General features: G+C 43.1%; 1 protein-coding gene across 2 annotated transcripts; it reads left to right on the plus strand.

Annotated features, from left to right (window-relative positions):
- The first annotated feature begins 274 nt into the window (after nt 1–274).
- RBSN (rabenosyn, RAB effector) lies at nt 275–24,104 on the plus strand. 2 transcript variants are annotated; one of them, XM_090284216.1, is made up of 12 exons: nt 275–376; nt 2,484–2,798; nt 7,289–7,429; nt 9,517–9,617; nt 10,524–10,569; nt 10,686–10,847; nt 13,157–13,398; nt 14,626–14,696; nt 17,394–17,480; nt 18,411–18,513; nt 19,739–19,843; nt 20,497–24,104. In XM_090284216.1, the coding sequence occupies exons 2-12, from the start codon at nt 2,651–2,653 to the stop codon at nt 21,637–21,639; spliced, it is 2,349 nt and encodes a 782-aa protein (XP_090140342.1). In that variant the 5' UTR covers nt 275–376; nt 2,484–2,650; the 3' UTR covers nt 21,640–24,104. The 2 variants fall into 2 exon arrangements, with proteins under 2 accessions (XP_090140342.1, XP_090140344.1); XM_090284218.1 differs by lacking the exon at nt 275–376 and adding an exon at nt 500–526.
- The last annotated feature ends 710 nt before the right edge of the window (nt 24,105–24,814 follow it).

Raw genomic sequence — 24,814 nt, forward strand, 5'->3', positions numbered from 1 at the left:
CAAGAGCTAAAGAATTATTACCGTATGTACAGGATTCTATTTTTCCACTTGCACAATAAGTGGAGAGAAATGGGCTGGCTTTAAAAATCACAAATTTTTCGGAGCGCCCCCACTCTAGTTCTTACAGCGCCTGTGCTGAAGCGGCCCCACGCCCCGCGCAGTCCGAGTCCGTCCCCGCCCACTTCGCGCCCTGGAGGACTCGGCGCTCTACGGACGTCTGTCCGCCTGCTTCCCGATTTCGGCGCCGCCGCAGGCACTGCTGCCGAGCACCGAGTAGCCGATGGAGATGGAGTCCGCTGCTGTGTGAGAAATCGTGGAGGCCCGGAGCCAGGGCCAAGGACTGGACAGGCCTGCGAGCCCGCGAAAGTCCGACCAGGTACAGACGGCCGGGCCGGGCCTGAGGGGCGGGGGCGCGGCTTCCCCCGGGCACGGAGACGGGCGAACCGTGCGGGTGTGGAATGGTGTGGGTGTGGTGGAAGTGACGTGCGTGGTGGACGATGTGGCTTTCGGGCCGTACGGTTCGCTGGTGCGTGCTTGCCTCGAGTGGGTTCTGTTTGGTTGTGTGCTTACGCGGGGTGTGTACGTACAGTTGTGTTTGGTTGTTCAGGTGAGGGATGGGTCGGTGGTCGTCTCCCGGCTGGTGGTGTTTGGTTCTCTGGTTGGGTGCGATTAAGGCATTTGGGAGTCTGAGTTTGTGTGTTGTTCGTAGTGTTTTGTGTGTATCAGTGCAATGTGTGAAGTTGTCATGTTTGCTGTGTGAGGTGGAGTCTTCGTGTTGTGTGTCGTTTTGCGACGTGTGCATAATCGTGTTGAGGCCGGCTGTGTCCTGTCTCGAGGCTGTGCCGAGTGCGACTGTGCGATGTGTAGTCTAATCGGCCTGCGACCGCGTCGCATTCAGGCTGGAGGTATAGGTGCCAGATAGGTAGGTTTTATTTTTATTTTTACATGGTTTAGAGTGCGAGGGCTTGCATACGTATGGCTGTGGGATCTGGCTTGGTGGTTTGTGGTAGATTTCTGTGGTTTATGGTGTGTGTTTGATTATATGATCATAGAGTTTTATGGAATGTCTTCGTGGTTTGTGCCAAGTGCTGGGCTAGAACTTCGGGGATATAGTGGTGGGCAAAACAGACAGTCTCTGCCCTCACAGAGCTTACAGTCGTAGGTATTCAGCCACTTTATATTCTTGTGACTATAAATTGAGATCAGTGCTGTGAAGGGGAAGTGCAGGGACTGCCAGGAGGGACAAGGTCTGCAGTAGGAAGCATTTCCTTGAGGACCTGAGGTTGGATTGCGATGGGAAGGTTGTGTGTGTACGTGTTTGATTTGCGGTTGTTGGGGTGAGTGCACAGGAAGGAAGGGGGCTGTCAGCGTTGAGGCCTCAGATGAACCACTGGCTGGGAGAGAACGGCGGCAGCTGCTATTTCAGTGACTACCCGGGTGGTCAAGGGGCTGAGATCTGCTTGTATATAGTCGTTGGGTTTCTTCGTGGAAAAAATGGGGATCTGGTGTTTCATTTGTTTATTTTCTGGGTCACTGTCACCCTGTCACGCTTCAGCTTTGAGGATCTGGCAATCCCTCCTCAGTGGTCCTGTAAGGCAAGTCCACCCAAAGCTGAGGGTCATACATTCCCCCTCATTCTCTGGCGTGGTTTCTGGCCTCTAGCTCTCGGGGAGAAATTTCTCTGCTTTTGTGGAATAGTTTTGTCTGGGTTCTCCTTATGGGTGGCAGTTTTTCTGAGGTGACATTGGAAGTGACTTTGCCATGGCCCAGTAAAACTGAAAATGTAACTGATTAAGCCTTGAATTGTTTAAGCACCAAATTCTTTTACATCTGAAGCAGTGAGAACATTAAGCTTCCTGCTCAACTGTTACTGGTTTATAAAGTCTCTTTAAGTTCAGTGGAGAGAGAGTGCTCTGCAAATGTAAGACACAAAATGGATTTTTCTTTTTGACCAGTAGGTTTGTAAAGCACCTCCTTAGACTGATGTTGGGATATTTGTTTGTTTTGGTTTTGTTTATTAGGGCAGACACAATCTCTTTTTCATTGTTGCATTTTTGACACAGATGCAAGGGCTCGATACATGTAGTTGAATAAATAATCAAGGTACAGAGAGAGTCAAAGAAAAACTTCTGTTTGTTGATAAGAACATCAGACATTTTCCTTGTGGTATACAACTTATGAAGTTGGACCATTTGGAACAAATGTTAGAAAATTGCTATTGTATTTGTTGTTGAAGTTGAATTTTACTTTCTATCTTCAAGAATCTGTTTCCCACTTTATTGAGTTGCCATTGTCCAGTGATATTCTCATGTCTTAGAGTTTGTGTTCTTATCTAAGGATTTGAGAGAGTAGTTTGTGTTCTCAAACTTGTCCTGAACAAACGTTAAGGACCCTTGCTGAATTGTGAAAAGAACAAAGAAAATTCTCAATTGCTGCTAATTTGCCTGATTGGCTCCCCTGCCCCTCTTATTTCCTTTCTCAAGGCTTCTCTTCCTCCATAGAGGAAGTCTCATCCAGGACCATGATGCCACTTCCCCATCATCTGCGTGCTGCTTGGTTAAGCTAATGCTACCAGAGCCCTGTTCTGTGGAGGAGTCGAGCTGACTTGGCATGAGGCCCCTGCGTTGTGGGGGTTGAGAGGGATACTCGCATGGCTTCTCTGGATGACCCAGGGGAAGTGCGAGAGGGCTTCCTCTGCCCTTTGTGCCTGAAGGACCTGCAGTCTTTCTATCAGCTTCAGTCACATTATGAGGAAGAGCACTCCGGGGAAGACCGTGATGTCAGAGGGCAAATTAAAAGTAAGAGGGGAGGATCTTGCTTATCCCATTCTGTCAGTGGGAGCTTTAACTCATGGGATAATTTTCATCAGCTTCCATGTTGCCACCAGAACATGATAATCATAAATTAATAATAATAGCCATAAACACCTAATGCTTACCATGTGTCAGGTATTGTTCAAAGTCTTCCCATGCATTAACTTCGTCTAATCTTCACAATAGCTATGTATCTATGAGCCGCATTTTACTGATGAAGGTATCAAACAGAGAGATTAGATATCTTGCTTAAAGTCACATAATTATGCAGAGCCAAGCTTTGAACCTAATAAACACAATTACTGTGCTCTGCTGTCTCTTGCTAGATTGTTTAAATTATCTGCTAGCCTGAGAGGGTTTTGGAGTGGAATTCCTTTCCTTTGCAACGAGAACGGAGGTATATTGTTGACTCACTTACTTGTCATAAATTCTGCCATCCTTCTTTTCTCAATTAGACCTTGCCCTCTGCAGCACAGGAAAAGGAAGGTCATAGCTGAAAAGCTAAGAAAAACAACCCAAAAAGTTAAAACTTGGTTTTTGAGCTTCCAAGGACTCAGGTCCTGGAGAATTGCAGAAATAATTTTTCAAAGTAATTTTGTATACATAGCATTCATTTCTTGGGCTTCAGATTCTAATCCCAAAATAAGATGCTGCTGCTCTGGAACTCACTTTTTAGTGATTCAGCTAACCTGCTTTTTACAGCTGTTAGCATTTCTGAAGGCAGTGAGACAAAAGATCTGGATGCTGTATTCACAGATCTTTGTTGGGTGGGGAGAAGAATGATCATGTGTTCCTAGGTGTACTTTGGCTTCCCCACATGTGAGTCACATGCACCCTGTAATCAAATAGTCACACTATCTCCCATTTTTTGTTTAGAAAAAAGGAGTTGCTGAAAGCATTAACACTTACACCTTCTGTCCCAAAACATGACAGCTTAAAACATTTTCAGAATCCTGAAGGCTGTCATGGACCAGATGGGTTCTGGCTATAGACGCTGGTGCAGAGCCATAGCTATTAGGAAGCCCCCAACCTTCTCCTACAAAAAAAAAAAAAATTGTGCTGTACAGTTTTCAGAGTTTATTTTTTTTTACATATGTTATTTCATTTGACTCTCACAGCAACCCTGCAAGGTGGTTGATATCATTTTACAGACAAAAATTGAGACTCAGATGTTATATAACTTACCCAAGGTCACAGAGGAATTGGTAGAGCTAGGCTTTGAACCCAGGTCTTCTATCACCTCAAAGTCTAGTACTGCTCTTTCCACATGGCATCACTGATGATGTGAGGCCCTGTATTCCAATAAAGCATGTACTGCAGCTGGAAAACAAACAGATCACCTAAGTTTACTTGGATAACTGAAGGACCAGTGAGTGTCCAGACTTAGTGGTCAGCTGAACTGGGTCATATACTGTGATATCACTAAGGCTTTGATGCCAGTGGTTAGAGAGATTACAGAATACCCTCAGATTCCTTTTATAATACCCATTTTATTAGAGGAAAATTGTTTAAGGTTGTTTAGGGAATGACATATGGAAATCTATTTAGAGAATACTAAATAGAGTGGAAATTTTATTCCTTGTGAAAGAAACTTCAAAGTTTTCACTTGTTTTTCTCCCTCAATTTTTCACCCATTTCTACCTTAGAAGAACTGAGATTGAGTTAATTATTCTTTAGTCGGGAAGGAATTCTTAATTATGTTGTAATTTTCTGTGTTTCAGAATTAAGAAAGTAAAGTTTTAAAAATGGTCACCAAAGATTTTTGAGAAATCCTTTGAAAAGCAGATCAACTCTTCATTTGGTCTTTTGATTTTGTAGGAATTTTATGACATTGCTAGTTTAAGCAAGTGAAATATTAAAGCCAAAAATAGTAGACCTTGGTTTCAGGTTTTGGAGGCAGTTTAAATAAGAAAATATAAACTTACCGTAACTAAAAAGTAGTGGGTTTGGGCCCCATCCCTGGTTTAGCTTTAGTTTAGTACATCTTTAGTAATGTAGAAGAAAAGGTCATTGAGAATTAACTCTGGCTCTGCTTTGTGTTTTTAAAAACATATGGGATTCTTCTTTATTGGCCCCTCTTGAATGGCTACACCCACCCTGAGAAGGTTGCCAGGCTGGTTTTCTGTGCCTCCTAAAGGTTAAATGGCATGGACTGCCTGCTTAACTAGACACAGTTTAGTCTTTTTTTTTTTTTTAATCCTTTTGCCATACTTTTTTTTAATTTATTTTTTAAATTGTATTCTATTGTTTACGCTATTACAGTTGTCCCAATTTTTCCCCCTTTGTCCCCCTCCACCCAATCCCCCCCCCACTCCCTCAGGCAATCTCCACACCATTGTCCATGTCCATGAGTCATACATATATGTTCTTTGGCTACTCTATTCCCTGTGCTATACTTGACATCTCCATGACTACTCTGTAACTGCCAGCTTGTACTTCTTAATCCCCTTCACCTTTTTCACCCATTCCCCCAACCCTCCTCCCATCTGGCAACCATCAAAACGCTCTCTGTATCTCTGATTCTGTTTCTGTTCTGCTTGTTTGTTTATTTTGTTTATTTAGATTCAGTCGTTGATAGACATGTACTTATTGCCATTTTATGTTGTTCATATTTTATATCTTCTTCTTAAAGAAGACCCTTTAACAGTTCATATAATAATGGCTTGGTGGTGATGAACTCCTTTAGCTTTTTCTTGTCTGAGAAGCTCTTTATCTGTCTTTTGATTCTAAATGATAGCTTTGCTGGGTAGCTTAATCTTAGTTGTAGGTCCTTGCTTTTCAACACTTTGAATATTTCTTGCCAATCCCTTCTGACCTGCAAAGTTTCTTTTGAGAAATCAGCTGACAGTCTTATGGGGGCTCCCTTATAGGTAACTAATTGCTTTTCTCTTGCTGCATTTAAGATTCTCTCTTTGTTTTTAACCTTTGGCATTTTAATTATGATATGTCTTGGTCTTGTCTGCAAAAACTCATTGGTGTTTGCTAACTCCAATTTCCTGTTTGCTAGATCCTTTGTTATATCAGTTACTTTCCTCTTCCATGTTGTTAAGAAAGACTACTTTAATTATTTTAGAAGGTGTCCTTTAGTTCTTGTGGACCTTATTTTTCTAGTTGGAGAAAGCCATCCTAGAGTGACTGATAATCAGGGAATCTTATTAGCCTGAATGTCTAACAAAGATATGTCTATAACTATATTAATTTCACTCCCTCCCTCCCAAGCCCTCCATTTCTGCATTTACATTTGAAAAGCTATGGGTGTGTTTTTAATGTTATTGAAGTGACAGAGCACTTCAAAATCATGGAAACTCTATAAGTATTGATCTATTAAATTTAAAAGAAATTATATTATATTGAATCTGATACTTTCTTCTGGCTTCTAGTGGCAAAAGGCAGCAGTCACCCAAGATTTAAGAACATAAATGAAAGCAACTTAGAAGTCAGAATTCTTTTTCCCATCAGTTGACTGCTACTGCATTTTAACAGCAGGTCCTCTCACCTCAGCTTACGTGGCTGAACCGCTCTTCTACAGAAGCGTGGTTTTCGTTTTCAAATCATTGCTGGCTGGGCAGAACTGGGGCCCTTGTTTCAGACATGAGGTTTCCAGTTCCAACCCTGTTGCCTATAAGCTCGGTGATCTTTTCCCTCTCTCTGATGTCATGTCCTCATATGTAAGTAGGGATACACATGCCTCACAATGTGAGCACAGACTGGCATAACATATTTGGAAGTACTTTGCTTTGTGCTTGGTACATACAAAGAATCCAGGAAACATTAATTTCCTCTTCTTACGAAGTCTGTTACTCTTTGTGTTATGTTTTACATGTTATATATGTTTCTTGAAACTTTTTGTCAATACACTCATACATTTGGTAAGTGAGTAGGAAAGAACTCTGTGTACAAGCATTGTGGGGAACAGTAGCCCAAGGATGTTGGTTTGGCTGGGTCTCATCCTGGAGATAAATAGGAAATGTTTACTCGTGAGTCCCTACGGTAGATAGATTAGTATTATAGAATTTGATTTTTAAAAACTTTATTTTAATTGAGGTATAGTATACACATAAGTTTCTAAGTGTACAATCCAGTGAGTTCTGAAAAATGTGTATACTCACGTACCTATCTTCCCAGTTAAGGTATAGGAGAAAAGCACTTCCATCACCCTGATTCCCTTACTGAATTTGATTTTAACACTTCTATTTAAATGGGCTGCTTACATTTGGCAATGAGCAGTAATTTAGCTGTATATTGGCTACATAAACCAACTAGCTGCTAACACTGACAAGCAAATGGATTGCTCTTGTATTTGTGGTATAGTGGCTGAATGCTTATTATTGCATTTTATTTGGGATCCAAAATCTCTTGAGCATTTTTACACAAAGCATGATTATTTCTTCAACTCTTGTGCTTTGAGATTTCCCTGTATTCTTTACTGGGTGTTCTTCATGGAATCATTTATGGTGTTTGTTCCATTTTTCAAGGTCTTGTCCAGAAGGCTAAAAAAGCAAAGAACAGACTGTTGAAACGAGAAGGAGATGACCGAGCAGAGTCAGGGACCCAAGGATATGAGTCTTTCAGTTATGGAGGGGTTGATCCTTACATGTGGGAACCCCAGGAGCTTGGTAAGAAATTCTATTCATTCATTCAGTAAATGCTTATTGAGCATCTCTGTATCCTAGGTAATGTCTTAAGAGTTGGCTGAGGAGGCATCCGTAAACCAGAATGGTCTAAGCTTGTTGTGGACATTAGATCCTAGTGGGGGGTGGATAAAATAGACAAGAATGAGCTGAACAGCTGCCTTGTATTAGGCACTGCATTAAATGCTTTCCTTGTGTGCTCTCATGTAATCCTCACTGTACCCATAGGGACCTGCCCAGGATCAGACATCCGGGAAATTGCAGAACTGGGGTAGGAATCCAGGTCTGTGACACCAGCCCAGGCACAGATTCCATTGACTGTGCTGTCTCCTCATATAGGACGTTACCTGCCTACTATGAGGCACTGGTTGGTGCAGTTAATTTTATGAAACACATATTTATGGTATCATATACATACTTTAAAAATAATCTTCTTTTTTGAAGTGATGAAAATATTCAAAATAGTATGCTTTGATGTGGTTGCGCAACTCTGAGTATACTATTGGGTTCGCCAAAAAGTCCGTATGGTTTTTTTCTGTAAAATAAAAGACATTTTTCATTTTCACCAATAACTTTATTGACTTGGATATTTTGAGTATGTCGGCTATCTGTTATGGAGTAGAATGTTGATTGTTCTCAATTAAAGTCTCAGTTTGATCGCTATCAACTTCAACTGGTCTACTCAACTGAGTAGCAAGAAATCTCCAGCACAAAACTTCCTAAACCACTTTTGACACATTTGATCAGTCACAGCACCTTCTCTATATACTACACAAATCTTTGAGTTTCAGTTGTGTTTTTACCTTTCTTGAAATAATAAAGCATAATATGCCGGAAATTTTGTGTATTTTCTTCCATCTTCAGTAGTAAAATGGCTGCGAAAATTCACCAATTTTGATAAGTTTTTTGAAAAATAAACGCTGATATGACAGCTGTTACAATACAATCTAACAAAATTGTTTCAAATGAAGTTAAAGACAACTAAGTGCTACTAGAGCCATCTTAGGGAAAAAAACCAAATGAACGTCTTGACCAACCCAATAAAAACCATTGAATCTATATACTTTAAATGGTGAATTGTATGTATGTGACTAATATCTCAATAAAGTTGTTACTAAATAGGTCATGCCACACCAGAATTGGACTAGTTAATCTTACATGTCCTTTAACTTTTGAATGATAACAATCATGAATGTAATATTTTCTCTCTGTGCAATGGATAATGATTCCTTCATAGTGCTTTATTGTACTTTAATATTCATTATCCTGCTCACCTTTCACAAAAGCCTTGTGAGATAGAATGTGTAGTGACAGTCATTCCCATTTACGGATGAGGAAATAGAGTCTAAGAAGGGAAGTATTTACCTAGAGTCGTCTACCGTATTCTTATAGCCTCTACAGAATGTGTCTGTGAATGAGGGAAGTCCTAGAACTGTGCTGTCCAATACAGTAACTAACTCTGTAGCTATTTAAATTTGAGTAAAATTAAGTACAATTAAAAGTGATTTCTTAAACCGTACACTAGCCACATTTCAAGTTCTCAATCTCCACTTGTGGCTAGTGGCTACAATATTGGAGAGTAGAAACAGTTTCATGGTGGCAGGAGAAGATGGCTTTAAAAATAATACTATACAAATGTAATTACAAGTTACATCTGAAAGCCAGTTAGAAACATGAAAGACAAATTTCGGGCATGTGAATTCTTGTTAGCTTTTTGATAGCTTATCTCATGATAACCATTATTAAATTATAAGGGTGATTTTCTGATTAACTTGCCTATTTCAACAACTGAAGGAAGTCATAAATTACAGAAAGGTCAAGTGAATGGCAAATTTTAGAACTTAATAATTTACAGTCAACCCTAAAAACTCAAAAGTAAATTTTAATTAGATGTTAAGAGTATGGTTAGAGAAGAAAAGATACATGGATACTTTCCTAGTTTTTGAAGTTTTGTAAGACTAAAACCCTAAAATTTTCACATGTTTTTATAATTTATTGAGGTTAAGAGGCAAGGTAGAGAGGCTACCTCAGAGAAATGACATCACTTATCTCCCCACCTCCTCTCCTTGTAGGTGCTGTGAGAAGCCATCTTTCTGATTTCAAAAAACACCGAGCTGCCAGGATTGACCACTATGTTGTTGAAGTCAATAAATTAATAATCAGGTTGGAGAAGGTAAATTTTGTTGTTTAAAACACTTTCTTTCCTGCAAGTATAAATTTTCAGAGGGGGGGATTACATTTCTGCATCATTGTGTATCATTGTGCGTACATATGATGGTGGCAGTATCTGGTGTTGGCAGAGAAACACCTCACCTAGAGAGGTACTGATGGACAATTTTAGCCTGGCTGGTTTTATATAAAAGGAATAGCTCAGGTTGACAGACTTGCTTCATATCCAGTTTCCCTTTTCCTTCCTATGAAGCCCACTTGGCTGCTGGAAAACCTTTCTGTCTTCAGATTTGCTCTTCTGGGTGTCCCAGCCATAATCACACAGTGGGGCATCATGTGATACCATTTGTTGGCAAACAGAGAAGCTGATGACTAGGTCTGTGGGCAGAACTCAGCTGGTCCAGCACATAGCATGAGAACATCTTCACTGGGCCATTATGTCCTGTGGTCTGAGAGTGCATGTTCCATGCCATACTCACTCTGTTTTACTTTGACCCTAGAAATGCTTGTATATAAGCTGAATTATGCGGTAGGCATGGTAGCAACCACAGGTACAGTTCTTTATGTGTACTTTGCAGGGCTGAAATATATGTCTAGTTTAATTGTCCAGGAGGACAGTGAATTGGGAGTTCTCCACTGCTTTCAAGAGGCACCCCCACCATATCTTAGCCTAACCCTGGTTATTGCTTGAAGGTCTAACTGACAATAGAGAGATTGGAAGTGGGTCAAGGAAAGGGAGGTGCTTTCTAAATTATCCCAGGTGAAATTACTTTTGTGACTTTGTGGATTAGGAATGGTAGATGAGACTTCAGCAATGTGTATGTGATAATTTCCCTTTGATGCCTCTTGCCTGTGGAGAGTGTATTCATCACCTAATTAATTCCATTTGGCACTGTTTTCTCCTTGTCAGCTTACTGCATTTGACAGAACGAATACCGAGTCAGCTAAGATCCGAGGTAACTCTAAGAACTTTGTTCACATTTATGCTATTTATCTTTCTCCCTAACCAAATCTCTTTTTTTAAATGGCTTGCTTTTTTATTTGTTTGATTTTTGTTTTGTTCTTCTCAAAGCAATAGAAAAGTCCGTGGTACCTTGGGTCAACGACCAGGATGTCCCTTTTTGTCCAGATTGTGGTAATAAATTTAGCATCCGTAACCGCCGCCACCACTGCCGCCTCTGCGGGTCTATTATGTGCAAGAAGTGTATGGAGCTCATCAGCCTTCCCTTGGCAAGTAGGTAACATGCAGGTGGGACCCTGGACCCTAATCTCCTCCTGAGACTAACTTGTTTGCTCATTACCACTGGGTGATTTCTTTTTGAGCTTTTTTGTTTAAATTAATGGTGTTTGGGATCTTCATTCATTCACTGGTTGGTTACATGAAGCCCAGTACAGGCTAGGCACTGTGCCAGGGGTCAGGGAAACAGCGCTCTGCAACAGTGGTTGGCAAACTGTCTTCGTAAAAGATAGGATAGTAAATATTTTAGGTTGTGTGGGCTGCGTATGGTCTCTATGACATTTCTTCTTCTTTTTATTTTTTAAAGATTTTATTTATTTTTAGAGAGAGGGGAAGGGAAGAAAAGAGAGGGAGAGAGAAACATCAATGTGTGGTTGCCTCTCATGCGCCCCTAATGGGGCTCTGGCCCACAACCCAGGCCTGTGCCCTGACTGGGAATCGAACTGGTGAGCCACACCGGCCAGGGCCATTTCTTCTTTTTTTAAACAACCTTTTAAAAATGTAAAAATCGAGCCCTGGCCGGTGTAGCTCATTGAATTGAGTGCTGGCCTGTAAACTGAAAGGTTACTGGTTCGATTCCCAGTCAGGGCACATGCCTGGGTTCTGGGCCAGGTCCTCAGTTTGAGGGCATGCGAGAGGCAACCAACTGATGTATATCTCGTATGTTGCTGGTTCTCTCTCCCTCTCTTTCTCCCTCCCTTTCCTCTCTCTAAAAAATAAATAAATAAGGTCTTAGGAAAATAAAAATGTAAAAACTGTACTTAGCTCAAGGGCCTTATAAAAATAGGCTGGACTTGGCTTGCAGGTCATGTTTGCCCACCTCTAGTCTATAAGGAATTGCTTGTTCCTTCAAGGAGTTCAGCACCTAGCAGGAGATACAGACTCACAAACAAATAATTTCTTTATAAAGATATAAGTATAATGAGAGAAGTTATATCAGGTACCCATGAGAGCTGACCAAATCTTTATCAATTCTGCTTAGAAGTGGCAGATGAGACTTAGAGGGGAGACTGTAGGAAAGGGTTAGGTTCTTAAAGAAGGAGCAGCAGGCTAATCCTTTCATTTGAGATGAAAGTCACAAATGGTCATTGTCATATGGAATAGACCATAATGTCATAACATGAGAGAAATTGAGTGTGTTGGAGGCTGGCGGTGAGAGCGAGAGCATGGAGACTTAGAGTTGGGAGGTGATGTTCAAGAAGAGCCTTGAAAGACAACTAGGATTGCAGAGATGAGGCAGGAGGGCACCCTGGGTGAAGAACAGGACCGAAGACATGGAGTTTGGAAAGGCCCTGTGGAAGGTTAGTGGATGAACAAACAGTAGTTGGGGGAGTGCAGAGGACATGTTTGAGAATTGTGGGAATGAGTACAAAGGTTAGATGGAACCGAATGTCCAGAACTCTGAATCTCAGCTAGTTAAAAGGTGCTCAAGATGACCTCATGGGGTTTTGGCCAGGTCTGGGACGTTTGCATGTGTTACACTGGAGAGTTACACCGACTGCATGTGCTGTTGGCTGTGGAGCATCTGGACCGCAGAGGGCAGAAGCAGATGTTTCCTCTGTCAAACCCTGACATCTACCAGGCACACATTACCTTGATACTTCCCCTTTCTCCTTGAGACCAACTCCCTGTCTCCCTTGAGACTATAAACTATGGTTTTTGGACACTATTCACTTCTCTTCTCTTGGGCTAATTAACCAACATTTACTGGGCAGCTGCTATGAAGTGGCCCTGTTGTGTATATAAGGATACAAGGATGAATAAGACAGTTTCTACCTTCAGAGTCACAGATCCCTAGGGCAGCTCTGGGTGTACATAGACCTGTCATAAAGGGAGAAAAGTGAGGGTGATGTGGTAAGAACTGCTGAAAAGAAGGGCGGGCCATTTTTGCCTCAAGGAATAGGGGAGGGCTTCCTGAAAGACAGGCCATTTGAGCTGAGCTTTGAAAGGTGCAGAAGTCAGGTATTTGGGAGTGGGAAAGGCTGTCAGGACAGTTCAGGGAGAATGTGGGTGTGTCTGAGGTATAGCACATGGAGAGGGTAGTAGGTGGTAAGGCTAGGTTAGGGGTGGGCCTCAGAATCTCAAATACAGACTGTCCTAGCTGTCTGGCTCTTTCCTGGATGGCAGTGGGAGTCCCTCTCCCCACAGAACCTGACCCCAAGAATGCAGAGATGTGGGTGCTTCTTGCCCATAAGCAGAGCCTCCTCCTCCCTCATCAGCCCCCATGGACTCCCCTCCTGTTTTGGGTGGTGGAGTGATTGGAGGCTGCGGGCTTCCTGCTGCCTGCCCTGTATTGTGCTTTACAGATAAGCTCACCAGTGCCAGCAAAGACTCCGTGAGCTCCCACACCAGCCCCAGCCAGTCACCCAACAGTGTGCATGGCTCCCGCCGGGGCAGCATCAGCAGCGTGAGCAGTGTAAGCTCCGTCATGGATGAGAAGGATGATGACCGGATCCGCTGCTGTACACATTGCAAGGACACACTTCTCAAGAGGGAGCAACAGATCGATGAGAAGGAGCACACCCCTGACATTGTGAAGCTCTATGAGGTGACTTTTTCTGTGCAGTCCTGGGTCTGATTCGAGAGGCAAATGTGGCTGTTCATTACATACGTGCCTACAGAGTTTGGAGAATGATTTGGGAAGTTGTTCCTTTGAATTATTTTTAGTTTCTGTTGAAGGGTCATAGTATGATTTCCTAGCTAGGGCCCTGGGTGAGTCACAGAGTCATCCTGGGTGTGTTGCCACGAACTCATTCCCTCACTTTCTTGCCCTGTTGAAAACGGAAGTTGGAGGCTTTGGTGGCCCAGGGACAAGAGGAGAAAGAATAGTTTCCATGCAGTGTGGACAGGTTCTGTGAGTGAGGGCAGAAGCTGGAGCTGGTGGTCAGCAGTGGTCCAGAAGAGTCCTGTGACACTCACTTGGAAGATGCAGGCTTTACAAGTTTGAGTAACTGCCCATAGGCTTAGAACTTCCCCTTTTAAGTCCCTTCACATCCCTACCAGTGGTCCCAGAACACCTTTAGTAGATGCTGCTTTTAAAGGAACATAATGCAGTAAAAAAACATGGGATTTAGGGGCAGAGAGGTCAGGCCTCCCAATGGCCAGGTGAGCCCTGAGACTGAGACCTGCGAGCTGAGGGGGTGGGGCAGGGAGGCGGAGGAGATGAGCCCTGACAGAGGAAGCAACTCATCCAAACTCTCATAGGAAGAGTGTACATTTGTCTGATGATTACTGAATGGTTCCTGCTAGCAGTTCTGCAGGTCATAATAGCTGTGTTTCTGGGATCACCATGAAAATTCTCAGGGTACTAGAAATGGTGCTGATTAAACTCTGTGCTGAGCTGCAGATGTAGCCATTATCCATCCTTTATTTGGAGTTCATGACTTGATAACTCATTTAGTAAATGGCCACTGTGCTTTTTGCTTCTTTTTTGAAGTAGTTCTGGTGATGCCTTGTGCTGGTGTCTTGCACCACCTGCTAGAGAAAGAATGTAGCAGCTAATTTCTTTTCTCTGCCTTCATAAACTCTGGTTTGTGTCCTGGAAGGCCTTGCTCCTCTTTCCTTCCTGCAACATTTTCTGCTTGTAAAGTAGGTCTATAAATCAGGAAATTGATTACAACAGTAAAAAGAAACAAAACAAAAAACTACTACCTGCATTTTTACATTTTAGAAAACTGTGTATTTTAAATGTACCTCTGGTTGATGCAGCATAACTTCTGGGCAGACTTTTGCTGGATTCTGAGAGCACCACTTACCTCTTCTTTTTTGTTCTTAGAAATTGCGACTTTGCATGGAGAAAGTTGACCAAAAAGCTCCTGAATATATCAGGATGGCAGCATCATTAAAGTAAGCTATTCCTCTGATTTTCTAATTCAGTGGTGACTCTTTTCTGGCATTTTAGGTCAAATCTTCAGTAGCGGAAAATGAAAGTTTTAACTCTGGCTGTAGTCGTAACTCTGGCTGTGCTTTTCCTCTGTGACCGGCTACAGAGTCTTCATCAGGTCTCTTTCCATGTCACACTGTTACAGTCCTCTGTAGCCATGCTGAGGTGACCTCAGCTTTTCTGACTGAGCAGGTTTGGGAAGGGCCTGGAGTGCTAGGCACCTCTGCCAAGTGCAGCACCTGGAGGCGGGCGAGAGCAGTGTGCTTCCTGCTCATGCCTGGGCAGATGCCACGTCAGGGTGGCACTCAGGTATCGGGGTTAGGGCAGAGTTGGCAGATGTCAGCCCATGGGCCAAACCCAGCTGGCCATCTGCTGCTTTTCTTTAATGAAGATATAATTCACACACCATAAAATTCAGTGGTTTTCAGTATATTCACAGATTTGTACAACCATCACCACTATACTAACTTTAAAACATTATCGTCATCCTAATAAGAAACCCCATACTCATTAGCAGCCATAGCTCATTCCCCCTCTCCCTTTATGGAGAAATTTCCCGACTTTTTCTTAAGGGCATTGTTCCTTCTGAAGGTGAGTGATGTGTGAGCCAGAATTTGAGGTGCTCCTACTCAAATCGGATCCCAGCAGTCTTTTCCCAACCTGCAGAAAAAAATATTATGGCATCCAGTGTTCTCAATTTGAGGGTTATTTGCCTTTGTTTTAGGTTTGTGTTGCCCACTTGGCATTTTTGTAGTGATGCCTGTGCCTTGTTTAGAACAAATCTGTATTCTTATTTGGACATTTATTGTAGAGCGGTTTCAAAAAACAAAGGGTGTAAGCTTGGCTTTTCCTTCATGTTGTTCTTGACCATGTTCTAAGCCCATTGTGGGTCTTATATGTAAAGAAAATAAACTTTTTTGTTTGTATAGTCCTTAAGGAGTTTCCTGACTCTTGAGTCTGTAAATTTCTGACTTACAAAACACGAAAGACTAAACCCAGTTATCTTGTGGCACAGACACCCCTTCTGTTACATCTTTTCCTGCCTCTACTATTGCTTTGAGGATTTTCTTTCCTTCCCTGTTCATCCCCCAGTGTTTCACAGCCCACAGGAAGAGGAAAAGAGATAGGAAGAGAATAGCAAAAAGTTAGGGAAACCAGTGTAGATCCTGTTCCTTTTCCCCTCCATCTGAACAACTGGGTGTCTGCAGCTCCTGGCAGCAGACAGTGGGAGGAGCAAACCCTGTTTCTTGTGCCCTCTCAGCCAGCACTGTCCTAGGGCCCTCCCACCTTGTTTTTGCCCTTCCAGAGCCCAGTCTTCCTCTTTCCGTCCCTTAGCCTAGAGCACTGGTTCTAAATAACAGCAGGGAAAGGACCCATTTTCTTTTCTACCTGCAGTTCACTGATCAAGAATTTCAATCTGACCTCTCTGTGAGTAGGTTGGAAGAAGAACCCCTGGTGATTCTCCCAAATGGACAATCCTTGGCTTGAAGAATCAATCTGTCACATGCTCTTTTCCTCCCTGGAGCTTTCTGGAATCAGCACCCCTCCCCCCGTCCCTGTGCATTGGTTTGATTACTAGAGCAGGACTGTCCTCCGCATGGACACCAGCAAGGAGAGCTGTGTTCCTCACAATTTAAGCTGGTACTCAATGTTTTCTTCATGAAGTTACCGAGGGACTCCTCTCCCTGAGTGCTGTTGTGGTTTGTTCTGTCTATCTGTCTGTCTGTCTGTCTGTCTGTTAGCTTTGTGCCTCAGACACAATTGTGGGTTAATGGGTCTCCCTGGCCAGTCGGGGCACTACCATTTCTGAGCATATTTCCAGATGTTTAACTCCTCCTTCTCCTGAGAAAGGCTGGTCCTAAAGGGCTTTAAGTGCATTTCATTTTCTTACCTTTTCATTCAATGGGTATTTATCAAGCACTAGTTACATTTTAAGCACTAATCTAGGTGCTAGGGCTGTAGCAATGAGCAATGAAGACAGCGTCTGCTCTTGTGGAGCTTCAGTTTTGTGGGAGCACAGGCCATACCCAAGGGAACAAATAATGAACAAGGTAACTCCAGATGTGCTGGTTGCTCTAAGGGCAGTGCTGTTGGTTAACATGATTGCAACCAGGGGAAGTGACTTCCAATTTGGGCCAACCTTATTTTCCACATGACTTGGAGATATTGAAATAAAGCACAGTCTTCTCAGTTCTAGTCCGATGTTCTGTTTACAAACTATGCAGTGAAAGATAATGAAACAACCTTAATTACTCTTCACATTACAGCACACAGCAATATTTTTCCAGCCAGAGCTGTTTTTTTTTTTTTTTTTAATTTTATTTCTACTTTTAAAAAAACAAAAGGTGGTCAGGGCTATCTTTCAGTCATTTTAAATGATGTTGGAAAAATTGTTCAGTGAGCCTTTCAGCCATTAAACAATTGGTGATGTGAAAATTAAACTCAGTTAATGAAAAGATTCAGCAGTCAGTAAGCTAGTTTAGCGTTTCAATGATTTGTTGTATCTAAACCATATCAAAGCCCAATTTATATTAATGCAATTAAATCTTGAATAATGCATGATAACTTCTACAGTAGAAACAAAATGATTCCTGGCTGTATATTTTCTGAAAATAAAAAATTTAAAAGCCTAAAATAAAAACTTCATTGTTTCTCCTTAGTGCTGGAGAGACAACCTACAGTCTGGAACATGCCAACGACCTTCGAGTAGAAGTGCAGAAAGTGTACGAGCTGATAGACGCTTTAAGGTAGGTCTGTTTGGTGATGTCTTACCTGCTGCCTTGAGTGGAGGAGGTGCTATTTTAATGAGGTATTGGGCGGCTAGCAGACCAGAGCTTACCTCGAGCCCTGGTGACAGCAGTATGTGTGAGGAGGAGGCTGAGGAAGGTGTCAGTTCTGGCACCCAACACATCTCAGTAACTTCTGGTTAAGGATTTCTCGTGTTCATTATTATTAAAGGAATAGGAGTTTACTGAACACCAGCTGCGTGCCAGGAAATATCACTGGATATTTCCATATAGTGTAGCTCATTCTACCAGAGTTACCCTGTGAAGTAGGGATTAACACCCCCGTTTTATAGGTAAGAGAATGCATCACAGCTAGCAAAAGTGGTGGAGCCAGGATGGAAAGCCAGATTCTTTCTTCAGGTCAACAGCTGCTTTTTAACTGGAATGGGTGTTGAGGTTAACTCAGCCCTTCACAGTGTAGGACGTGCAATGACTCAGGGAAAGAACTGAGATGAGGAATCCTTGTCCATCCATACATGCAGGACTACCTACGTGATTGGTGGGGCCTGGTGTAAAATGAAAATGCCAGTTCCTTGTTCAAAATTATTAATTTTAAGACAGTAACAGCAGAATATTAAACCAAGCACAGGGCTCTTTTAAGCACCAGACCCTGTGTGGCTGCATGTGCCACTCACCCCTGAAGCTGCTCCTGCATGTGTGGTCAGTCCCTCAATGGCCAAGTGTTTGTCGTGCGCCCTGGGCTGTGTTAGAGGCCTCAGGACAGCAAAAGGGTAAGACACCAGCTTTGCCTTCAAAGACAATTCAGTGGAGTCTCTAACCTGTCTCCTCCACAAATCTTCCCAGCATGCAAGCCTGGCAACTCAGAGACTTTTCACCCTTGTTTCTGAGGCTGGCAGCGCTTGTTACATTGATGTGTTTGTTCCAATTCAGTAAGAAGATCTTAACCTTAGGCTTGAACCAGGACCCTCCACCACATCCAAACACTTTGCGGCTGCAGAGGATGGTCAGATACTCAGCTACACTTTTCGTGCAGGTAAAGCCACTCCTGAGGCGGCAGAAGCATGGCACTTGCCTCTCCTGCTCTTCTACCATTCAGGAAGCAGATCAAGCCAGTGGCTTTTTTATTTCCTATTTCCATGTTTATTATTTTTTAAGACTATAAATGCATTATGGTACATTTAGAGAAAAATCTGAATTTCAAAGAAAAATAAAAACTACTTTTAATCCTATGTCCCCAATACCATCGCATATTATTTTGGTATATTTTCTTCTTTTTTTTCCATTTGCATTTATTATATGTTATTACACTTAGTGTATCTTTGCAAATTTATGTCTTTTTTAATCACTGAATTTCATAGTACTTGTTTACATAGTCCTCAAATAGCTCTCAATTGAATACTGTTACAGAGTACTGCTTCGACATACACACCAGCCTTTATTTAACCGTTCCCCTTTCATTGGGCATTTGATATGATTTCCATTTTTGCCATTATGAATATTGCCTAATGGACATATATGTATGTAGCATTTCTTCCTTGGGATAAACTCCTAAGGGACTCTTTCTGGGCCATTCATTGGGAGGAAATAGCTGATTGTTCAAGAGCAGATTAAAGCTAGGTGGTTATATTGGAGTTGTTTCTACCTCAGAAGCCCCTCAGAGAGTCATTTAACCACCCTTGGGGCTCCGTGACAGAGAGATCTAATAGTGACCTTTTGGGTTAGTTTTCCAGTGTTGTATTGCAGAGAATTAGGCCCTTTCTCCTTCTGATGAGTGGCTATTTTCCACAGTCATTTGGTAAGTCCCCACTGTGAACCAGGCAATCTTCTAGGTGCTGGGTGTCCTGCTGTCAACAGAAAGACAACATTCCTGTTCTCATAAAGCTTATATTCTAGAGAGGGGGATAGACAAGAAACAACTATGTTGAAAAGTGCTGTGAACAAATATAAAGCAATGAAAGGGTAGTAGGAAGCTTGGGTGTAGACTTATAAATTTAGACGGGGAGGGCAGGGAAGAGGCTTCACTGAGAAGGTGAATAACTGGGATATTTGGGATTGATCATTTCATAAGAAAAAGGCAGGCCCATTTGGAAATTGTCTCTGGCCCAATTTAGAGATTTTGTCTTTTCCTATTACTGCCAATTAATGTGACTGTCTGAGGGTGGAATGGCTTAGCCTAAATGGACTCTCACTACAGGGCTTTTAGTTCATTTTTTTCCCTAAAAGGGTTTAAGTGTGAAATTGTCCATGGCTCCCTATAGGAAAAGTTGCTTGGTTTGATGTCACTGCCAACCAAAGAACAGTTTGAGGAACTAAAAAACAAAAGGAGGCAAGAGATGGAAAGGAAGAAGATCCTGGAGAGACAGGTGAGTGAAGCTCAGGGATGCTGGCCTCGGGCTTCCTCTGTGAGGCTCTTGAGCACAGAGGCCTCCACAGGCTCCTGAGAGATCTTGTGAGGTTGTAGTAACTCAGACTCTCTTGCTCTCTCTAGTTTCCATTTTTCCTTCAGTTGCTCTCATCTGTAGAAATCGGAATTGTTTTTCTCTGCAGGTCCTATTTTTCTTTCAGAGGTTCTGTTGGTTTTCTCCTGTCCAGAATACTGTGGAGATGGCTGTCCTCCTTCTACTACAGGTTATGAAGGACCCAGACACCAAGGAGTTCTTTGTGGAGCACTTTGGAATATGCAGTATTAGACAGAATGTAATATGTGTATCGTTTTGTGTGAGATTCTAGTGTAGATGAGTGCTTTAAGATGAGTGTATGGCCAGTGACTCTAAGACTGAGAACTTTATCCTTTTAACTCACTGTTACTGTTTTATTTTTGAAAATCAGGGTTTGTCCTTCCTCTCCTCCTGACACAAAAGCATGGCTTGATTTTAGCAGTTGACTGGTTGGTCCTGAGGTGGGCACCTATAGGCTCATGGGCACAGGGGTAGTGAGGATGCAGAGGGCAGTGATGGGGTGGCTGCTGTTGGCTTGGTGACTGTGTTTCTTCCCTTTGGCTTTGATGTCTCCTCAGGCTTCCCTGGAATCCCAGCGAAGGCTTGAGGAAAGGCGGAGTGACCTGCCATCTCGTGCCAACGGGGAGGTGACATCCCTTCGAGGGGGCTCTGCCCCCTTGAGAAAGGCTGAGGGCTGGCTCCCGCTGTCAGGAGGTCAGGGGCAGAGTGAAGACTTGGATCCCCTCCTCCAGCAGATCCACAACATTGTGTCGTTTATCAAGCAGGCCAAGGCTGCAGGCCGGACAGATGAGGTGCGCATGCTGCAGGAGAACCTGCGGCAGTTGCAGGACGAGTATGACCAGCAACAGACAGAGAAGGCCATCGAGCTGTCCCGTAAGCAGGCAGAGGAGGAGGACCTGCAGCGGGAACAGCTTCAGATGCTGCGTGAACGGGAATGGGAACGGGAGAAGGAGCAGTTCCAGGCGGCATCCCTGCACACACAGACCCAGTCCCTGGATTTCCGAGAAATCAGGCCTTTTCAGCTGGAGACCAGCAGAGAGCCTCGCGCCCACCTTGCTCATGCTTTGGATCTGGGCTCCTCCCCAGTTCAGAGCAGTACAGCTCCTAAGACCCCTTCACCCAGCTCAGCTCTCGAGCCTGTGAGAGTGTGGTCTGGGCCCCCAGGCCATGGCCAGGAAGTCTTCGTCCAGAGTGCCATGTCACAGCAACACGAGGTGGCCTCCCTAAATCCCTTTGATGAGGAAGACTTGTCTAGCCCCACTGCAGAGGGCTCCAGGAGCCCTCCTGCTGCAGAGCCTTCCCTCGGCCCTTCATCCTGCCTCCTCAAAGAGTACAATCCTTTTGAGGAAGAGGAGGAAGAGGCAGCAGTGGCAGGGAATCCCTTCACTAACTCAGACAGCCCAGCACCCAACCCCTTTGATGAGGAAGATGAGCATCCTTACCAGACGCCCTCAAGCCCTGTTCCTGGGAACCCCTTCAAGGAAGCCACCTGTACCAACCCCTTCGAGATGGACAGTGACAGCGGGCTGGAGGGCGAGGAGCCCATTGAGGAGGAGCTCCTACTCCAACAAATTGATAATATCAAGGCGTACATCTTTGATGCCAAGCAGTGTGGTCGCCTGGATGAGGTGGAGGTGCTGACGGAGAACCTGAGGGAGCTGAAGCACACTCTGGCCAAGCAGAAGGGGGGCACTGACTGACCATTGGGTGGGTAGGGCACCTTTGGGTCAAGGGGCCTGGCAAGGGCCAGTGGAGCAGGAGAGGGTTGGTGGGATCGACGGGAAGGGGGAAGGGTGAGAATTAAGATGCACACAAGTTAGAGAGGAAATCTGCTATTCTGTGCTGTGCACTTGGAGCTTTTTCCACTACAATTGAATAATAAAATGGGAATGAGAACAGGAAGAATCAGCATTCATTTGCTGTTTTTCCTGGGCTTTTTAAAAATTGGGTTTTCCCTTTAGAAGGGACTTTTAAGTTTTCACAACTGAGATATAACTAAATGCATTTCTGTTGGGTCCATGTGTTCCTGCCTAGTCTTTGGTCATTATGCAGTATTATAGGGCAGCCTTATATGGGGCCCTTCCTTTAGCCAAGACTGACAAGGTGGATTCCTTTAAACTTTACTGTCTTCTAGCACAAGTCTGACCCTGTTAGTCTGTGGGTTCCTTTCAGTGGGGCTTCCTTTGCCTTGCTGGACACATCCTGCCTGTGCAGTGGAAGGGGGAGGTATTGCTAGGAACGTAATAGTTTAGACCCAGGAGAGCCCAGCACCTACCTCTTTAAGAGAGGGTGACAGGGATGAGCTTTCACCAAGGTCTGTTTCCCTCTCAGTTTAAGTTCTTGTTTGTCTCTTAGGATGTTAAACTCCCACCGTAGTCTGATCATGAGCTTTTTAGAAAGTGGAAGTGGTTAACTTTTTAGTCGATCAAGGTAGTAGTATTTGGGAGAAGAGTCTCCACCCAGATATTGCTCTGTTCTCTCTGACTACTAGAACAATTGTCTAGCCCTGGAGAAACCTCCTAGAGCTTTGGCAACCATTACTTCTGTCTGGGATCTTCCGAAGACCCAGTCTGTGATTTAGGAATTAGTGATCAGGAGGCTTTTGTAGGACATTGCCAGGAGAATAGAAACTTCCTTAAGTCACAAGATAAGTCAAAATAATTTCCAAGACTGTTGATCAGCCTTCTTCCCTTTTGGTTCATCCTACCAATGTTTAGCATTAAGAAGCACAACCCAGGACCGTTCTGGTAGCATGGCTGTACTTGAACTCTTCACCAATGGAGGGCAAAAAGGGAAATTGTTAATTTAGCTCTGGTGCTTTGGTTTACAGGAACATAAACCTTAACTGACATCTGACATGATAGCCAAGTGTGCTCAGCTCTGGGTAGAGTTCCTGCAATTACAATTGTTAATTAATGAACAATAACTGACCACTAGTCACTTTATATCCCTTAAATAACTCTGGGTCGTACTCTCACTGGTTACTGGTGTGAGGGCTAAAATTTATTTTGTTACATTCTGGGAAGACTCCTGTTGATCTTGGAAATGTTTGAAAAATATTGTGGTGTAAAAATAATCTGTATTTGTGTTGACACTATTTACATTCTTTTAGCACCCGCTGGATCTTTGGGTTAAATGAAAAGGTAGTTCATAGGGCTGTGGAAATGGAGAGTTAGGGGAAAGTGGGTAGAAGACTCTTGCATTTGGATTCACTAGGGAACGTGAGTGGGTTACTGATGTCAGCCAGTACCACCCTTACTGACTGTTGTGGTAGTTTTTGGAAGTTGGCATTTAGGTGTTTAAAATGTTGCCTTGTACAGGCTCCTTGTCTTCCTTGAGGTCCATGCCTTCATGGTGTAATTCTGGAAGCTTCATGGATGGCTGCATCCTTCCTTCCTGCTCAGTCTGTCAGTTCTCTCAGACTGAAGAAGCAGCTCTTCTCCACTGGAAGGCAGGTAGTCCTAAATGCTGCTAAAGCTGCTTTTCATCATAATTACTTTTCTTATAAGACTGTATCTTCTAATTAGGTGGTTTCAGTTAAGACTAGTTTACTAAACATACCCTTTCCTTGAAATCAACCATAGGTTGTAATCTGTAAGTAACTAAGAGCATTGAGAAACACACATAAGAAACATTTTTAAAACTAAAAAAAAAAAAAAAAATCACTGAATATCCTAAACCAAACTAAAATCTTCTGACGTAATTGGATTCTTTTGTGGCCATACTCTTCCATGAATTCTTTGATTTAATTCTTCCATGGCTACATTCTTCTAGAATCATAGACATGACATAGTTAGAATTCTCTATCCCTCAGCAGCACCATTTCCCAGAATTCACACAGGCACAAAGCTGGATCTATAGAGATGGGTTAACATCAGGGAAAAGATGACCTATGACTTGCAACCACAACTTCAAGTTCTTACCTCATGTAACTGTTTCACCCTTCCTGTAGTCCTTCAAGGCAAATGGTACCCTCATCAGAAACTGAACAAGGTCTTGATACAGTGTTGGCAGATCTCCCTAGAAACAGATTATACATGGAAGAGACTGGCTTTTCCCTTTTATGCCTTGTTTGTGTTTTTCCCTAATACACTAAGCACACTTAATGTATTTGCAGCTCAATGTGTTTTTGCTGTTCAGATATTAAAATGTACCTGAATCGCCATGGGCCATGTGGTTGATTGGACATTTGCATAGTGAGCTTATGGGACTCCAAGTGAGAAGGTGGTCTCTTTACCAGGTTATAGGCTGGTATCAGATTATGCTGGTCATCTGACAATGAGGTTTGAGGGTCATTGATTTGCATGCACTACTCTGGGTCCTTGTATTGGAATCATTTAAAAAACAAACAAACAGATATTAGTGGTTGGGGGTGTGCGAGTATGTGTGCATGTGTGTGGCATGAGTCATCAGCTAATATACCTTCCTCACTTTCTTAATGACCTTCTAAGTGTTAGGAGATAGCCCTAGCTCCTGTTTGACCTGTGTGGTTAAGAGTCAAGGTCACTGGGCTCTTACCGGGGTAAATGTGAGTTCCAGTTCTTCCCTTATCCTCAGTCACTCCTGCAGTGTTGCTTAAATGAGCTGTTTTACACAAGTTCTGTGTAAAACCATTTGCAATCCTATTATCCCCATTTCACACTGGAAGAAACAGGCCCAGCAAGGTTGAGGAACCGTTTGGCTGCCATTTTTGCCAGGCACTGCTACATATTGATGCATTCTTCATTTAGCTCTACCAGCAGGCCTGTGAGGTACTTACTCGTGTATTCATTTGACAGATGAACAAACAGATTGAAAGGTTAGCCTGGCTGGGGTCACACTGCCAGTCAGTGGTGGAATAAGGATTTAAAGCCTGGTCTGCCTGACGCACGTTGC

Source organism: Furipterus horrens, unplaced genomic scaffold, assembly GCF_987537825.1.
Source record: "Furipterus horrens unplaced genomic scaffold, mFurHor1.1.pri manual_scaffold_7, whole genome shotgun sequence".
In the NCBI taxonomy this organism is placed as follows: domain Eukaryota; kingdom Metazoa; phylum Chordata; class Mammalia; order Chiroptera; family Furipteridae; genus Furipterus; species Furipterus horrens.